The sequence below is a fragment of the Gopherus evgoodei genome, chromosome 1, assembly GCF_007399415.2.
Source record: "Gopherus evgoodei ecotype Sinaloan lineage chromosome 1, rGopEvg1_v1.p, whole genome shotgun sequence".
NCBI lineage: Eukaryota > Metazoa > Chordata > Testudines > Testudinidae > Gopherus > Gopherus evgoodei.
This window is the reverse complement of record NC_044322.1, coordinates 45,537,943-45,556,509: the sequence shown is the minus strand read 5'-3', so window position 1 is coordinate 45,556,509 and position 18,567 is coordinate 45,537,943. Positions and strand designations below refer to the sequence as shown.

General features: G+C 41.9%; 1 protein-coding gene across 1 annotated transcript in view; it reads right to left on the bottom strand.

Annotated features, from left to right (window-relative positions):
• Window positions 1–822: 822 nt before the first annotated feature.
• Window positions 823–18,567, bottom strand: part of KL (klotho) — a 61,060-nt gene continuing 43,315 nt past the window's right edge. The window contains exons 3-5 of the mRNA XM_030563181.1: window positions 18,028–18,296; window positions 12,827–13,943; window positions 823–2,112 (exon numbers count right to left, since the gene is read on the bottom strand). Of these exons, the coding sequence (XP_030419041.1) occupies window positions 1,775–2,112; window positions 12,827–13,943; window positions 18,028–18,296 (1,724 nt within the window). The 3' untranslated portion in view covers window positions 823–1,774. The remainder of the gene's footprint in view (window positions 2,113–12,826; window positions 13,944–18,027; window positions 18,297–18,567) is intronic.

Sequence of the window (18,567 nt, the reverse complement as noted above, 5' to 3'; positions counted from 1 at the left end):
TGGGATTTCTGTATCTGAGCGCTATCCAGGCCTGATCCAATTCCCATTACAATCCATGGAAAAGACTCCAATGGAAGTTGGCTCAAGCTCTTAGAGAATAACTAAGTGAGCTTCAGAAGCAAGGGGTGCAAGACTTAAATCCTTGGCAAACAAGGCAGCAGGTTGCCAGGCTAGAGGTGTGAAATTTAAAGGCTTAAGGCAGTGGTCCCCAACCTTTTTCGTCTCCATGGATGACTGTGGCAGCGGATGAGCATCTGCCAAAATGCCGCCAACAAGCGGCAACATCAATAGGCATCGCTGCCGAAATGCCACCAAATATCTGGATGACGCTGCTTGTCGGTTGCATTTTGGCGGATGTTTGTCTGCTGACCAGTATGCAGGGGCATTTAGATGCCCTCGGTGGGTGCCATGGCACCCACAGGCACCATGTTGGGGACCCCTGGCTTAAAGCCTCTAGACCCAACATAATTCAGACTCAAACAAATTGTTGGGGGAAGGTGCACAAGTAGGAGGAAAAGGTTCTGGTTACTAGGTGATGGTATGGGACCATGCTGCATTTGCTCCCTGCATCCTCATAAGACATACACTTTCCTGCTTTCAAGCACAGCAAAGGTCAGTGCAGTTCTCCCATTTGTCAACTAGGAGTACCCCAGATCCTTCACAGTTACTACTCTCCCCCTTCACCAAACAAAATAAGACCCTTTAATCCTCTTTAACTCTCCCTCATTCAAGGCCTGGAACCTACCCCCAGTGTTTAATTTGTAATGGAAGAGGTGCCGGGGCTCAAGCAATTAGGTGCCAGGGTTCAAGCAATTTTTTAACTTGTATAACTGATGCAGCAAGCCCAGAAGTGCCGGGGCTATGAACTACCAAGCCTGGAGGTGCTGGGGCTCACCCTGGCAAGCTCTGGCATAAATTAAACACTGCCTGCCCCCTTGCCAGGAACCACCTTTACTGCCCTCCAAACATGAGTCAATTCCCCTTGCTGCTGTTTCCTGATGGATTTGTCAGGTTAGACACAGGAAGGCAGAGCTGGGTCATGCTCCACAGCCTGGAGCCAGGGCAGTAGACTGGCAGGGTGACAGCACCAATAGAGACAGAGCAGGTAGGGAGTGTGGGATCAGCAGCCTGCTTTGCAGTTAAGTGATTTACTCAAAGTCACCAGCACAGCAGGGAAAAAGTTCCTCATCTCTTCACTCCCTGTCCTCTGCTGTAGCAAGAAGTCTCTCCTTTCCCTTTTGGTACATATAGTTGTTGAGTCTCTACTTTCCTGATAATTTAAATCATGTATTTGTTTGGTATCAGGTGCCATATCACCTGGTTTGGGGAGATGGTTTCTTTTGTTTCTCATCAATCTTTCACCCTGAGAACTCCACATCTGTATTTTTCCACTACTATATGTCTTAAAGTAAAACCAAACCCAATTTACATCTAAGTTAATACCCTTGTTTGTGTCTCCACCATCAGGCTAATTGTAGGCCTTTTTAAAAAATACCTTTACCCGAGTGGAAAAAAACCTGCCTCAAGCAAAGTTCTGAAATAAATTTGATGACAACAATCAAGGATCTGTCATAAACCAAAAGTACTAAAACACAGAGAAGGATTTCAGGGCCCTATGTTCATAATCCATTTCCAACTTCAGCACTTCACAGTACTATAAAGTGCAACTGGTTCCCTAGTATTGAAGTGATTACAACCTTGTGCGCTGTTATTTCAGAATTCTCAAGGGAATGCAGATGAAGGAGTAGCGAGTGCTGGATGCGAAGGGGCAGCACTATTTACATCTTCTTTCAACCCTCCTGGAGTAGTAAATAATGAAGAATACAGTAACAATAAAAGCAAAGAATATAAAAGATATAAAAGCTAATAAAGATTTTCTGGTTTGGAAAAGGTTGCATTCAGGGCACAAGACAAGCATTTCTGGGCACAGTCTATCAGGAGTTTCTGAACTGGGAAAACCATTATTGTCAATTATTTCTCTGTAATGTTTCATGGAAGGCTTCGGCTCATACTGATTAGCAATGTAACGATAGAGGCCGTATTTGGGAGCAGTCCTGTCATTAAAAGAATAGACAAAATATCCCCGTAGGTTGACATTATCCAAGGTGTATGCTGCAAAAGAAAACAAAGGGGAGGGGAAAGGAAAATAAATCAGTTATTAATTTATTTAAGAACAATGCTGTGTGCTACTGTATGTTGCTGAGAAAGTTCAGAGCCAAACCCAGATCTGAACTCATTTCCACAGAGAAGCTAGATATGCATACATACATTTCGAGGTTATCATTAAAAAGTGAGCATTAGATGACAATTACGATACAACGTGATCTGTGATTACCACACAGTTTTTTCTTTTAATTAAAATATATATGGTAACTCTGGGGTAATGGTTGGCCTATTAATGCAGGTATAGATCTGTTTGTATAAAACAAACAAACAGTAATATACCCATGCACAGACATAAACTTACGGTATAACATATAACTTGTGTGATCAATGAATACATCTTCATTCAAGGGAGTGAAACCTAGGGGCATGGAATCCATCACAGAATGTGGCCAGTGAAATTATCTTTTTAAAGGCATGAAAAAAGCAGTTTTCATAATTTTCTGCATGATATGTTGTTTGGGGGTTGGGATTTTTCAAATTTTCTCTGCTTACCCATGCCCCCAGCAGTGAAGAAAAATATGGTGAACACAACCAAGCTCTTTACACGGTGCTTCCAAATGGCAAAAGGGGAGAGTCACATGAACCATTCCTGCCCATGACACCAGAAGAGCATACACACTAATATGGGGGGAAGGGTGGAGTTGGAATAGTCAATGTAACCTTCCTCAATTGGTAAATCCTGCTCTATCACATCAGAAATCATTCCAGGCCATGCTATGTGTATCAACCCCATCTCCTCAAATTGCCCTGTGATTTTGGACTGAGGTGACCTGTGTCATTAATTGAGTCAGTAAGGTACTTAAGCACAAGTCTAGCTTTAAACACATGAGCAGACCCACTGAAGTCAAGTCAGGCATGTGCTTAAGTACCTTGCTCAGTCAGGACCTGTCAACCATGGACTATTCAACTGACATCATCTCACAGTGTATCTTCAGCTCACATAAGTAAAGTTGTGCATGTGCACAAGTGTTTACAGGACAAGGCTCTTACTGAAAGGTACAGGCTTCTTGGCAGCAGGCCGTGCAGTTGGCAAGGAGAGTTGGCCTGGGGTGAGGCAATTAGTAAAGCTGGTGTGTAGCACTGGCAGTAAATTGCCCCTTAGCACAGGTTGGGAATATCCAACAGCAAATATTGGGATCTGAGAGTGTATTTTTATATATAACTTTATTTACGGGCATTCAAAGATATTATCTGCCACAATTGGTGGTTCCTTCACACATTCCACTAGAATGACCAATAGTTACTCTTTTTCTTTGTTGTAAAGTCCTGTACTATCCAGGTACCTGTAGGCTGGAAGGCCCAGAGCCTCAAAGGTATTTAGTCACCTAACTCCCATTGGTTTCAAAGGGAGTTAGACACCTTAATACCTTTGACCATCTGTACCAAAGCTTTTAAAGGTCAGCAACATGCAGCTTTTTGGCAGATGTCTCCCACTGCACAGTATGGCTTATACTTACAGCACTGTGCAAATTATTTTTATTTCAGGGTGATGAAAAACATTATATTGGGAGACATGAGGCATTATTTAAAACTGGTCTTTTTGGATAACTAATTTAACTATGCAATCTTACACAGAGTGGAACACAAGTGCTTATTAATTTTGTAAATAAATCTAAATAAATAACTAAGTTCCTACCTCCAAATCCTTGTGAGGGACAGAAGTAAGTTTTTTTTTTTTCAGTTTCTCAATCAGTAAGGTGATACAGAGGCCTTGTCCAGACTAGGGGAGGAAAATCGATCTTAGATACACAACTTCAGCTACGTAAATAATGTAGCTGAAGTCGAATATCTAAGATCGAATTACTCACCCGTCCAGACGGCGCGGGATCGATGTCCGCGGCTCTCCGTGTCGATTCCGGAACTCCGTTCGGGTTGATGGAGTTCCGGAATCAATGTAAGCACGCTCGGGGATCGATATATCGCATCTAGACTAGACGCGATATATCGATCCCCGAGCAATCGATTTTAACCTGCCGATACGGCGGGGTAGTCTGGACGTGGGCTAAGACAGAGGTTGAAGGACTTGCCCAAGGCACACAGTGTATGAGAACTGTGATAAGGAGTCAGGAATTCCTGGCTACAAGTCCTGTAAATTCCTGGCTCAGTCCACTAAATCATACTGCTCCCCAAAGGCAATGTTTATTTTTATCCCCATACACACAAAATGTAAAGGGAAAATATTTTCTTGTGCTATTTTTTCTGGCTCATATACCTGTGTGTTATTTCACTGAAGGTGAAGATGTAAGCTATGCAAAATTGTATACAACATTCAGAACCTGCTATAAACATTGTGGGCACAAAACTGACATCTAACCCAGTTTCAGTCCAAAGGGAAAAAACTGAAAAGAAAGTAGATTAATTGCTGGGGCAAATGGAGGTTACTTACCTGTAACTGGTGGTAACTCTAGATGTGTGGACCAAGCAGTGTTGGTCTGCACCTGCACCGTAGCTCTCCGCATGCGCCGAACCAAGGGCATAAAAGGCAGCATAGAACGTGTTCCTCCAAAAGTGGTCAAATTTAAATTACTGCTCATGCCCCAGCATAAACCACAACTGTCTCAGCCAGTTGGGCACTATAAGGATGACTTGAGCCCTGTCTTGATGGATTTTCTATAGAACCTGTGGTATTAAAGGAAAGGGAGGTAAGGCATATCTCAGGTGATCCTTCTGTGATAGCAGCTCATTGTCTCCCATTGAGCACTTGCCTAGGGGAAGTTTCTTGTTCACCTATGGGACAAAAAGATTGCAGGACAGCATTTCCCATTGAGTGAAGACCTCGTTGAGAACTGAATTGTGAATCTTTCATTTGTGGTTCATGGAAAAATGTCTGGTGAGACTGTTCACTAGGTGAGGACTGGTGAGTTCTGCACCCCGGTAAGTGTACTGCTGAAAGGGTTTATGATGGCTGATGCACCTATTCCGGAGGTTGACTGCCTCTAAACCACAAAGGATCTTGTTCCCCCTGAAAAGGAACCAAGAGGTTTGTGGATAGGACTTGCCAGAAACTTAATCAGGTAGCTGCTGTGAATAACTTCCAGTACCCATTTGTCAGCAGTTAGGGCCTTCCAGCTGCAGACAAATTGAGTAAGGCAGCCTCCAAAAATCTGAACAGGGGAATGATGTGGCATCAATAAAGGGAAGGAGGTCTTGACAGTCCTATTAAAAGAAACTGTTTGGCTGACAGGTCAGAGTAAGATGCAGTGGTAGATGCTGCAGGAGCTGCATTCCTGGGATGATAAACCTTCTGTCTTTTACAAGGTGGTTCCTGAGGACATTGATGCAAACAGGGCTTATATCCCTATACCCCTGTCTGTGATGTTTTCTCTTGGGGGTTGGGGTATAGATCCTAGCAAGCAAAGAATTGTTCTAAAGTCCTTGAGGGAGTGGAGAAATTCGTCTGTCTTCTTGTGGACCAGACTGATCCTATCAAAGGGTAGATCCTGGATGATGTTCTGCATCTCTCTAGGAAAACCACAAGTCTCTCCCCATAACAACCTCTGGAGGCAGCGTCCGCAGCATTCACCATGACCTGGAGGGAAGTTCTGGCCCCCAATTTGCCCTCATCAATTAAAGCTGGGCTCTATCCTTTTCTGGGACCTTGTCCTTGAAATTTAGAAACAGCATAATTGGTAAAATCATATTTGGCTATGAGGGCCTGATAGTTTGAGATCCTGAACTGGAGGGAGGTGGAAGAGAGGACTTTTCTTCCCAGAAGATCAGTTTACTTCTGTACCTTATCAGAGGGAGTAGCCATTGATCCTTGCTGCCTGGATCTCTTGGTAGCATTTGGTAGCTTAGGCAATGGATGTGAGAATAAAAACTCTACTCTTTTGGACTGAACAAAGTCCTTTCTGGGATTGCAGAACAAGAGACAAGGGGGGTGCCATGCCATCTTTCCTGGGTCTATAATGGCTTCGTTGATTGAAAGGACCACCCAAATGGGACCAGAAGGCTGCAAAATGTCCAGCAATCTGTGTGAGGCCACTGAACTTCCTCAACTTTTATTAGCACTTTAGAACCCGTGCTGTGCATAAGCTACTGATGTTGCCTGAAGTCATCAGGCAGAGATGGAGAAAATGAAGTGACTGCCTCATCCAGTGAAGACTATAAAATCACCCCTGGAATTGTCAGAACCGGCAGATCTGGCCTTCTACCAAATACTGCAATGGGGCCGGTTGGTGTTGGTGGGGCAATGGTAAATATGGCTCATGTATCGAATCCCATGTGTCTACGGTAGGTGTCCTATGGCCCCCAATAGTGCCAGTAGATGGGATCAACTGCCAGGGTAGGACCCCATAGCATAAGGTACCACTGCTCCCATAGCCAGTCATATCTGGCCAGGACCCTGATCTTCTACAACTGCTGTCCAGGGCCACCTCTACATGGTACCACAGAGACTCCTGAGGAGCTTAAAATTCATCAGAAAAAAAGGCCGGATCCTGGACTACTGGCAGAACCGACAATACTGATGGCTACATAACTAGCCTGGCAAGCGGGATGGGAGAATGACTCTGCATCCTTGGTGTAGCCTCTTCCTCTGGAGTAACAATGTCCAGGAACAGAAATAGTCCTGTTAAGAGGGGTGAATGAGGATGGGGAGAGTAAAAATATCCTCCAGGGAGATGTAGGTCTCAGATTAACCGTGGGTGTGAGGAGAGTCCCTTGGTGGAGAAATCAGATCCATCAGGGGCTGTGTTATTATAGGCACCACGTCAGCTCTAGATATGGATGGGAGCACCAGAGGCTGTTTGTCTTTAGCCTTAACCATCAGAACTGGTGCCAGAACCGGAGGGTCTGTAGCCTTGCACGTCACTTTCTCTTGCTGAGGAGATTTATTCAGGCCTACGTTCTTAGTGCCTGTGTGTGCAGGCTCTCCCAACTTTGATGAGGTTGGAGAAGAATCCTTTCTCTTCAGGGCTGGCTTCAATGAAAATGGTTATGAGAGTGCCCCTTACCATTATGGGAAGCCTTCTCTTTAGGCTTAAAAGACATAGCTTCCATTCCTGAGTTCGTGCTCAGAGCGGTGCTGCCTGCTTGATGAGGTTGATATACTTGGGCAGTGGTCTCCGACCATATCTGATTGGAATCTCATTGTCTTCTCCATCAAGCCTCAGTCCCTGAATCTTATAACTTCTGGAGGAAAGGAGCGGCAGATACAGCTCTTGGCTTAGATGTGAGCCTCATCCTGGCAGTAGAAGCAGTGTTGATCTTCAACACTCACAGCAAAAGAGTGAGGGAAGGAAATACAGTTCTTGACCCTTGGGCATAATCTCAGCCTTCTCAGGGGAGAAAAATTCCCCCAAGGTGGGAACAAGAAAGGGGAAAACAACAATCTAACTACATGATACCAGAAATATACAATATATTTACAGCAATGACGCAGCAGAAAGGCGCTAAGGACACCGAGGATTCTGACTCAGACTATGCAGCAGTAAGACGGAAGTGAAGAGGCATCAGCCTGCACCACCTGTTATGCCCTCAGTTCGGAGCATGAGGAGAGCTACAGTGCATGTGCGGACCAATGGACACTGCTTGGAAAAAAAAGTCCAGACTCAACCACAGACTGTGTATGCATATCTACTTGTGAAATACACATAGGGACCATCACTCAAAGAAGAACATATCTCTGTTGACTTCATTGAAACCAGAGATAAATGTGCTGTATTACATATAATGGACACCTGAAAGTGGATTTTCTGAGTGATGCAGAAAGTAGGATTTGTCTTAATTATTTCAGAGAGCTAGACATAGGTATGGACCCAAACAAAATTCCTTGATTTAAATACTTCAGTACTTTGAGAAAATTCAGTCTGGACCTAAATTTGGTTCCAGACCCATATTTTGCAGCTGCATTTTATCCCTATAATGGGCCAAATCAAATATGCAAATCCCAACACTCCACAAACTTTGGGATCTAGGTGCAACTTTTCTGCACCCTAGTTAGGTGTAAATTGGTCAGGGGGAAGATTTGGGATTTGAAATCAATGAGCCACAAAAAGGCAGAAATCTGTTCTAGATGGTGGAAACAGTGTAGAACAGAATTTACTGTCCAATACAAAGATCTATAGGGTGCGGGGAAATCACAAACATTCTACCATATAGGACAGGGGTAGGGAACCTATGGCACGCGTGCCAAAGGCAGCACACAAGCTGATTTTCAGTGGCACTCACGCTGCCCAGGTCCTGGCCACTGGTCCGAGGGGCTCTGCATTTTAATTTAATTTTAAATGAAGCTTCTTAAACATTTTAAAAACCTTATTTACTTTACATACAACAATAGTTTAGTTATATATTATAGACTTACAGAAATACACCTAAAAACATTAAAATGTATTACTGGCACGCGAAACCTTAAATTAGAGTGAATAAATTAAGATTCGGCACATCAGTTCTGAAAGGTTGCCAACCCCTGATATAGGAAAAGCAGGGGATGGCTGCAGAAAACAAAGAGGCTAATATTCAAATAATAAGTGAAAGAAGACTGTGGATAAATATTGATGAGGAAACCTTGTCTTGAATTCTCAACTGGAAAGCAAGCCAAGACAGATTACTGAGAATTGGGTTGATGTATTCCCACTCTTGGATATAAGTAAGTAGAGCTCTGCAAATCCACGGATATTTCCTTCATATCCATGGACTATTTTTGCAGATATTGGATTGGATGTGGATACAAAAGGGCTCTACCAATGTGTGCTGCTGCCGCCACTGCTCAAGCCCCCTGAGCAGCATGCGATGCTATGCCTCTTACCCCAAACCCCCATGCCACCCCTTACCCTCAGTCTCTGTCCCCCCATCGTCTCTTGCCCCCCTGTCCCATCTAACTTGCTCATCGCTGCCTGCAAGCCCCACCCCACCCCCCGGTTGCTAGCCCTTAGGGCTTTTAAAACGATGGGGCCTGGCGGGCGGAAAGGGGCAAGTGCCTGTGCCTCAAGCCTGCTCCCTGGTAGTAGGGGGGGTGTTGCAGACTGCAGGCCCCATAAACCCCTAATCTGCCTCTGGTCCCTTTGTCCCTGGTTCTGGCACCCCTGACCTCCTACCATCCAATGGGGAATTCGCTTGGCAGCTTCCCTATACCCAGTGTGTGGCTCCCGCTCTGCATTTTGCATCCCAGTGATGATGGATCTCAAAGGCAGGGAAGCAGCTGGCTGCAGCTTATAACCTATGAGTCACATAGGCTATGAGCTGCAGACCGCTGCTTCCCCACCTTTGAGATCCGACTTCCAGAGAAGATGGAAATTGAGTACAAACCTCTCATGCATTATGCGAGGCTTGCTGTATCTCCATATAATTGTGCAAGGGGGAACATACAACCTAGAAACCCATATAATGCAGCAACCACACCACCACATCTCATCTGTCTAAGGAAAATAAAATCACTGGAAATACCCCAGGCATGTAGCTCTTGGAAGCATGATCTGGTGCAATATTTGTTATATTTTGTGCTGCCTGTACGACAGTATTCTCCATCCTGATGTGCTGTTCACAGGCTGCACTGTGTCACTCCTTCCAAACAAAAACACAGCCATGTCCTTCAGCGATCACCAGGAGGTGCTTGCCCATTTACAGCGGCAAGCCTCTGATATAGGAGGCTGGCAAGGGTCAAGGGAATCCACTGGAAATAGTAAAGGTTTAATTGCAGTGGGACAACTTTGAACAACATATAAAAGAGCAGGGCAAATAGAGCAGAATTTAATTTAGCTGAAAGAGGAAAAAGCTATTTCTGAAACACTGCGATTGTCTGATTAATTTGGTTACTTTACCTATAGCAGATATTTTAGAGTACTGTATCTGAAATAAAAAATATTTTGCTTTTTACTCAGATCAACAGCAATAATATTCTTTTCTAATTGATAGAGCAAGATCAAACCAAAGGCCAATTTGGCAGCTTCCTAGGAACCAGAACCCATGGTGCACAGAAAGGGATAAAATGCCGTTTCCCTCACTATTGATACGTTGGTACGGCCAACAAACCCTACAAATCCCCTTATGCAATCTATTTTGTGTCATGCATCTTCACAGACCACACCTCCTTATTTAAAATGAGGTTAGCCACAGACTGCCTATTAGAAATCTATGGGCTGAATTTGGATCATGAGATGTATCTTATCCACCCTGAGATACAGAGGCAGTAATTTAGCTAAAAAAAATGCTTAGTAGATAGATGACTATTTTCTGGATTGATTTCTATCATTAAGAACATTCAATCATGCTAAATTTAGCCTTGTAAATTTATTTCCATGTTCCAGGCACTAGACTAAGCAACCCAAACATATGGAAGAAAACAATAAACACTACAAACCGCAAAAATCACAATTTAAGAGTAAGAAGCGTCTTCTAGTTTTCTGAGAACAGGACTGAGGCTAGTAACTCCTGAATTCTCAGCCTGGCTCTGAGAATAACACTTTTCTGTGACCTTGGGCAAGGTGCTTAACCCTTTTGTCCTTGTTTTCCCACCTGTAAAATAAGGTAGCAATATTTACCTGACCTCTCAGAGGGCTGTTATAAGAATTAATTAGCTCTGTTTGTAAAGCTCTGAGGATTAAATAATGATACGTTAAGTGGTAAATATGATTATTTATTTGGCAGAGCTATGCTTGCACATAGTACAAGACACATACAAACATAGCCCCTACCACAAGAATCTTAGGGCCAGATTTTAAAAAGTATTTAGATGCCTAGTAGACTTTTCAAAATCATTTATATGCTAAATGCACAGAAGAAATTAGGCACTAGAACAGGGACTGAGACACCTAGGTCCTTCTGTGCATTCATGCCTAGGTGCCTAAAACTCATTGATTTCAATGGATATTAGGTGCTTAGATGCTTTTAAAAATCCCAGTAGGCACCTAAATACCTTTAAAAATCTGGTCCCTACCACATGGAAGCACCAAGAGTTTTGGAGGAATCTGAATGAGGGAAGAGTAAGGGAATGTCTACACTGCAAATCAGCATGGACTTCAGTGAGGCCTAGCCGTCCAAATGAGTACCCAGGGTCCCAGGTAGGCTCCTACATGCTGAAGCCCATGCTGCTGTGGATTCACTGCAGCTAGTACACACACTAGCTACATTAAAAACTAGCTCAGGTATGTCTAAACATGATGCAATCTCACCTCCAACTGTAGTGCAAACATACCCCGAGAGTTCGTTTCAAGTATATGGACAGTGTGGAAGAAAACATGAGACTCATAGACTTTAAGGTCAGAAGGCATCATCATGGTCATCTAGTCTGATCTCCTGCACATTGCAGGCCACAGAACCTCACCCACCCACTCCTGAAATAGACCCTCTAACCTCTGACTTAGTGACTGAAGTCCTCAAATCATGGTTTAAAGACTTCAAGCTACAAAGAATTCACCATTTACACTTGTTTAAACCTGCACGTGACCCATACCCCATACTGCAGAGGAAGGCAACCCCCCCCAGGATCTCTGCCAATCTGACTCGGGGGGCGGGAGGGGGAGGAAATTCCTTCCCAACCCCAAATATGGCAATCAATTAAGACCCTGAGAATGTGGGCAAGGCCCACCAAGCAGATATCTGGGAAAGCAATCTCTGCAGTAACTCAGAGCCCTTACAATCTAGTGTCCCACCTCCAGCCATTGAGGATTTTTGCTACTGGCAGTCATTGATGGGCCACATGCTATTGTAGGCAGTACCATCATATCATCTCCTCCATAAACTTAAGCTCAATCTTGAAGCCAGTTAGTTTTTCTGCCTCCACTTCTCTCTTAGGGTAGATGTGTGAAAGCAAGTATAAAGTCTTGATGGCAAGAGCAAGTTTTAACTTGATACAGAGAGCAAGGGGAGCTAGTGCAGAGATGTGAAAATGGGGTTTGCGTGTTGTGACTGAAAAGATAATGTGTGCTCTGGATGGGCAGTGGGAGTAATACCCTACATGACACAATCACGTGAAGAAATAAGGGAATGCGCCAGTGTTTTAGCCAGCAGAAAAAACAGGACGGACTGAATTTTTATAAATTGTGAAAGACGTAGTGACAAGACTTGGTGATGGCCTAAATGGGCAGGGAGAAGGAGGAGGAATTAAAAGTGACTCCCAGGTTGGAAGCATGAATGACAGGCAGGATGATGGTGTTGTCAGCAACCACAGAGAAAGTATTATGAGTTTGGTTTTCGCCATGCTCATCTTGAATTGGAGACAGACCACCCAAGATGATGTGCTGGAGAGACGGCCAGATATGTAGCACTGGTCAGAAATAATATGCAGAGGTAGACTCGTGAATTGGTGTGAGGAGAGGACATCACCCATGAACAAGGTGTAAGGAGAAAAGGAAGGGACTGTGGACTGAGACCTGTGGTACTTGAACAAAGAGGGGAAAGAGGAAGAAGCACCAAAAGAGATGATGAAAGGAGCAGTCGAGGGGTGGGGAGGAATCTCGTGAGCAGATTTTGAAGCTATCCACACCAGTTACTTAAAGATATATTTTTCCTCTTCTGCTTTATTAAGAACATGTGGAAGTAGATCTGACTTCCTACTGCTTAACAACAACAATGGATTTATGTACCATAGAATAAGTTATCCATTATAAACTATAGCATAACTACGTTAGATGCTGTTAGATGCCAATTTTTTTTCAATCATACACTATGCCAAAGTTTATGCTAATACTTTCAGTGTATAAACTTTGCATGGATTCCTTACCTTTTAAAGCTTCATTGATATAATTTTGTATGTAATATACTCTCAGCTTATCTTGAACCATATTCTGATCATCATCAATTCCATTGGCTGTAATATAAATTGGGACATCCCCATACTTTGATTTAACCCACTTGAGTATTTTGCGCAGTCCCCAGGGCACCACTGCGGCTCTGCTTGGAGAGGTTAGCCATGTGATGTCTTTTATCATTTGAACTTCAAGATAGTGATCATACCTCAGTGCATCTTCTTTTTCCCAGTCCACAAGAACAGTAGTGTAATGACTTAAGGCTAAAAAATCAAATGAGCCTTGGATTAATTTCTTTTCTTCTTCAGAGAAATAAGGCAAGTGGAAATTGTATAAATCAATGCTGTTTCTTTGGTGAAGCCATTCTCTCATCACCTGTGGATAGTCACCGTTCCCAAAGATGGGCTCAGCAAACCAGCCAATGTCAAATTCTAGAACTCTATCAGCAACTTCTTGGTCATTTTTGGAAAAAGGACAGGCTGGCTCTACCCAATCAGCTTGCAGAGCTATAGATATTTTACCTTTCTGAGATCTTCTAAATTCTTTGTCATACAGATGCCAGGCTTTAGCATGGGCTTTCAACAGATTATGTCCTGCAGAGTATGTCAGGTTCCCCCCATAGGGTTCATTCATTGTAATCCAAAATTTGACATGGTGGCCAAGACTTTTGAAGCAGAGCTTGGCATACTCAACAAAGGCTTGAACAGTCTCTGGGTTCTCCCAGGCTCCATCTTTGGCTAGCACAACAGGAAGCCCTTGGTTCTCAGCCATAGGTTGCCATAAAGCTACAACAGGAGTTATATTAACTCTGAGAAGTTCACTAACAAAACACTGATAATAGTGCAGGAATCTGTGGTTGATTTGAGACAGGTTACCCAAAGGGAGAATCAAAGACCATTTAAGTGAAAAATGAAAATGTGTGACATGAATTTCCTGCAGCAGCGAGATCTGGAGCCTGATGGCAGCAAAGTCAACACAGTGATGCTTACGTTTTGGGGTAGCAACTCCTTCAACTTTAATAAGCTTCTTAGTATGGTGAACATCCCACATGTATACATTAGTGTCAAGGAATTGGGTGGGGGTTGTGTCTACCTAAGAAGGGAAAAGAAACACACAAGATTCAATTTGTCAGTTCTGATTACATAGAAAATTCATATCCATCAGACAAGGTTTATTAAAAGATCATCACAAGTAGAATATTTCTTTTAATTGATGCTGCCTCCTAAGATGAACACCTTTTTCCTTTTAGCATCTCCCTCATACATCTCTGATGCCATCTCTGACTCATATGAATGAATGTGTCTTAATATTGTGAGGTCGAGAAAATGCCAAATATATGTAGCACCTTCACCTGACTTTTATAAAAGGCAATGTACTAGTGTATGCCTTCTGTTTACACTCTCCCCACAATGTTCAGTTCTGTGAGGGAAATCAGGGGCTGCTCAGGGACAAAAAAACAAATCCTGAGAAGGATAATACAGCAAAGTCTGTACTAATTTTTAAAATAATTCCTTAGAAGCTTAAAAGGCTATATTTTGGAGCTATTTGTACACTATACATTACCATAAATAAGTCTTCCTTTTTCCTGTAAGGTGGTACAAAATAAATAATAAATGAAACATGAAGAAGAATTAAACAGTTTCCTTATTTGAACCTGTGCTAAAAGAGGAATATGTCTCTGAGCTTGATTTTCAGCATGCATACAATTGACGGGTAAGAATTTTGCTTCCTGCTAAAGAAATGTCCCTTAACTGCACCAGCATAATGAACTAAAAATTGTCATTCCTTCACTTTTATGACATTAAATTGGTTAAAATAGCATGCTGTTGATTTCTGAGTCATATTTTTGCTTTGACATCAGAGTTATGCCAATGTGCATCACTCCAACAATAAGCAAATTTTCCACAAATCTTTTGGGCCTGAGAGCTGGGGAACACCTGCATTACCCAATCAATGAGAGTCATACAACATCACATCTTTATTTTTTCATAAATACCATGATCATAAAAAGAACTCTAAAGGGAGGGAAAGAGTTACTTAGAAGATCTTATTATGTGTATTATTTTTTCTCCTTCCTAGTCCAGTTTACCTTTCAAAGGAAAGACCTAATCTATAAGACACAGTTCCTACATATATATCTGCCTATGTCCACTAATTTTCTTCTTAAATTAACCCTCTGAGCCTAAGTTTCCCTGTTGGACCTTTTATTTCAAAAGCAGGATCAGCCTAAACCCACTGTTGAGCCTGTAACTGAGACTATAGAATTGTGCAGAGCAGCTGTAGATCACTTGCTGTTTTCTCTAGAGAGGTCAGTGTTGTGCTTACAGAGGAAAGCAATAAAAAACAGCATGTCAGAGGGAAATTGCTTTTCTGGAGAATTGTCCCTTGTAGATTACTAAAGCATGCATTTCTACTAATACTGTGGGAATGCTGTCAAAAATGTTTTTCCACTGTGATGCATCTACAAATCATTCTACCTCAGCCTTACGGAACAAAATGTTTGAATATCCTTTTGAAGTGAAAATATCCAGAGTTTGAAGGGTTTTTTTTAAGTGTCTTGAACTAACAGACTCAGTAACTTTACAGCTGTTATTGATCCCAAAGGTAGCAGCGCCATTTCCAGTCTCAACTTATTTGGGACCAGAACGACAATGATTGCTCAATTTTCTTAAAAATCAATGCATCAGGTAAGGAGGTTGCAATGTTTCTCAGTAGTGTGAAGTTTAGAGCTTACTTTTAGGATATGAAACAAAACAAAACCAAAAAAAACTATGCTCCAGCTCATAGGTGCTGGAACTAGGGGTGCTTCTGCACCCCCTGGCTTGAAGTGGGTTCCATTATATACAGGGTTTACAGTTGATTCAATGGCTTTCAGCACTCCCATGATAAAAATTGTTCCAGCACCCCTGCTCCAGCCTTCAGAAAATGTCTGTCTTTGTGGAAAATCTAATTTAAAAATTTTGCTCTTGGATCCAATCTGAGAGCTGAATTTTACATTACATCATTATTGTGGCTACAGGAGCCCTAAAGACAAAACAGAATCTGAGAATTATACGGTCATATTTTCAAAGAGACCACAACCTGTCTATAATTTTTGCATGTGAAATGAAGGCTTTAATCGTGAAGGGTTGTCAGAGGTGTCATAACTCTAGTCCCAGATTTGGACCTTAGCGTCCAAAATATGGGGTTAGCATGAAAACCTCCAAGCTTAGTTACCAGCTTGGACCTGGTACTTGCTGCCACCACCCAAAAAATTAGAGTGTTTTGGGGCACTCTGGTCCCCCTGAAAAACCTTCCCTGGGGACCCCAAGACCCAAATCCCTTGAGTCTCACAACAAAGAGAAATAATCCTTTTTCCCTTCCCCCCTCCAGGTGCTCCTGGAGAGATACACAGACACAAGCTCTGTGAATCCAAACAAAGTGACTCCCCCTCTCCGTTCCCTGGAAACAAAAGCACTTTCCTCTTCACCCAGAGGGAATGCAAAATCAGGCTAGCAAATCCAACACACACAGATCTCCCTCTGAATTCTTCCTCCCACCAATTCCCTGGTGAGTACAGACTCAATTTCCCTGAAATTTCCCAGAAAAGAAAACTCCAACAGGTCTCAAAAAGAAAGCTTTATATAAAAAGAAAGAAAAAATACATACAAATGGTCTCTCTGTATTAAGGTGACAAAATACAGGGTCGATTGCTTAAAAGAATATTGAATAAACAGCCTTATTCAAAAAGAATACAAATCAAAGCACTCCAGCACTTATATTCATGCAAATACCAAAGAAAAGAAACCATATAACTTACTATCTGATCTCTTTGTCCTTACACTTAGAAACAGAAGATTAGAAAGCAGAAACTACTTCTCCAAAGCTCAGAGAAAGCAGGCAGACAGACAAAAGACTCAGACACAAACTTCCCTCCACCCAGAGTTGAAAAAAATCCGGTTTCCTGATTGGTCCTCTGGTCAGGTGCTTCAGGTGAAAGAGACATTAACCCTTAGCTATCTGTTTATGACAAGAGGTAACAGATCTAGCTGGAGAAAAAAAGTGAAAGCTAAGAAGAGGGTCTCAGAGAGGTTGGTTGCTACAAGGGGGCAGTGATGCAGCAGAGACAGAGGCAACACAGCACTGCCTGGCAAGTGAGGAGCACAGCAGAATTCTCCATTCCTGATTCAGAGGTATTTTCCTGTACACTTTCTGCTTTTTTTTAGCATATAATGTCACTAACAATGATGCTGTAATGCACGTGCAGAAAACATGAACACATTAGGAACAGAACTGAGCAAATAACAAGAGTTTTCAGTTTGGGCGCTAACAAAAAAAAAAAAAGAAAAAAAATCCTACAGAGGGAGAGGGGAGCCTGGTTCAATTCAGAGCAAAACAAATTTTTTCAAAAATAAAAAAAAATCCAGTCCCCCCCCAAAACCTCTTAGGTTGACTTAATTTTTTTTTTTTCCAATTTGTTTTGGTCATTTTCACGTGTGGTTTTTTAATTGGGCAAATTTGAAAACAAGATTCCATTTTGAAAAAAAAAGAATGATTCAATATGATTGAAACAAAATATTTTAACTTTTTTGACTTTTTTTCCATTGGGGGGGCAAACTATTCACCAGATTTGACCCAGATTTGCAAATAGTTTCACAGCTCTGAAAAATGCATTTTTCTGTAAAATTCCTAATTGCCAAAAACAAAGTTCACCCAACTCTAATTAGGAACGGCCATTAGAAAACACGAGTAATGATGGTTTTGTGACTTTTAACATTTCCAAATACAAGGGTATATTTAAACAAATTTCTTGCCATTAAAAGGAATAGATTTGGATCACAACAACCAAATATGCTGCTGTTAAAACTATGGAGATAAAAATGTCACTTGCAATATTTGCCATTTTCATATATTAGTATCTTTGTGTGGCAGTGTTGAACTTAGTAGATAATGATCTTCCAAAAAGATATTTAAATTTGGATCCACTTTCATGGTCACATTTAGGATGCCTGGTGAACGCTGGGAATATATTCTTTAAAATGTGCAGCTTTAATAAATTGGTGCTCCCACTACATCATTATGGTAACAGACCTTATATCACTCAAATAAAAATGATTATATACTTGCACAATACAATTATTATATACTTAAAGAACAATTTGGTTGGAGCATCTATTGACTTTGTCATCAGACTTACCTGAATGTAGTTATCAACAATTCCCCAAGCAAAGTCGCAGGGAAACTTCCCATCTATGGGTTGATTCTCAGGCAAAGGCGGGAAACCATTTCTCTCTATTAGCTTTTGGTAGAACAAAGCTGAAGACTTCGGCAAAAACTTCTTGTCATGGCTTTGAAAATCAACATAAAATAATCCACGTCTAATGCTGTATCCTCTATGCCATTCAAAGCCATCCATGAGGGACCAAACGGTGTACCCAAAGACATCAACTTCATCATATCTGATGGCTGAGAGGAAAAAAAGCAAGATGACCTCATATTGCTCATTTTTTCCAGATAGAGTATACCATTCAAAAACTATTCTAGTATTTTAGCATTAGAACAATGCAGTAGGATAAATAAATGTCTTAAGCCTTGGTTCAAATTCCATTCAGTGGAAGTCCTTCAATTGACTTCAATGGGCTTTGGATCCAACTCTTACAGTTTACATCCAAGAAGTTATATAGAAACAAAAAAGTTACCCTGAAGAAATTATAATGAAAAATTTAACACAACTTTT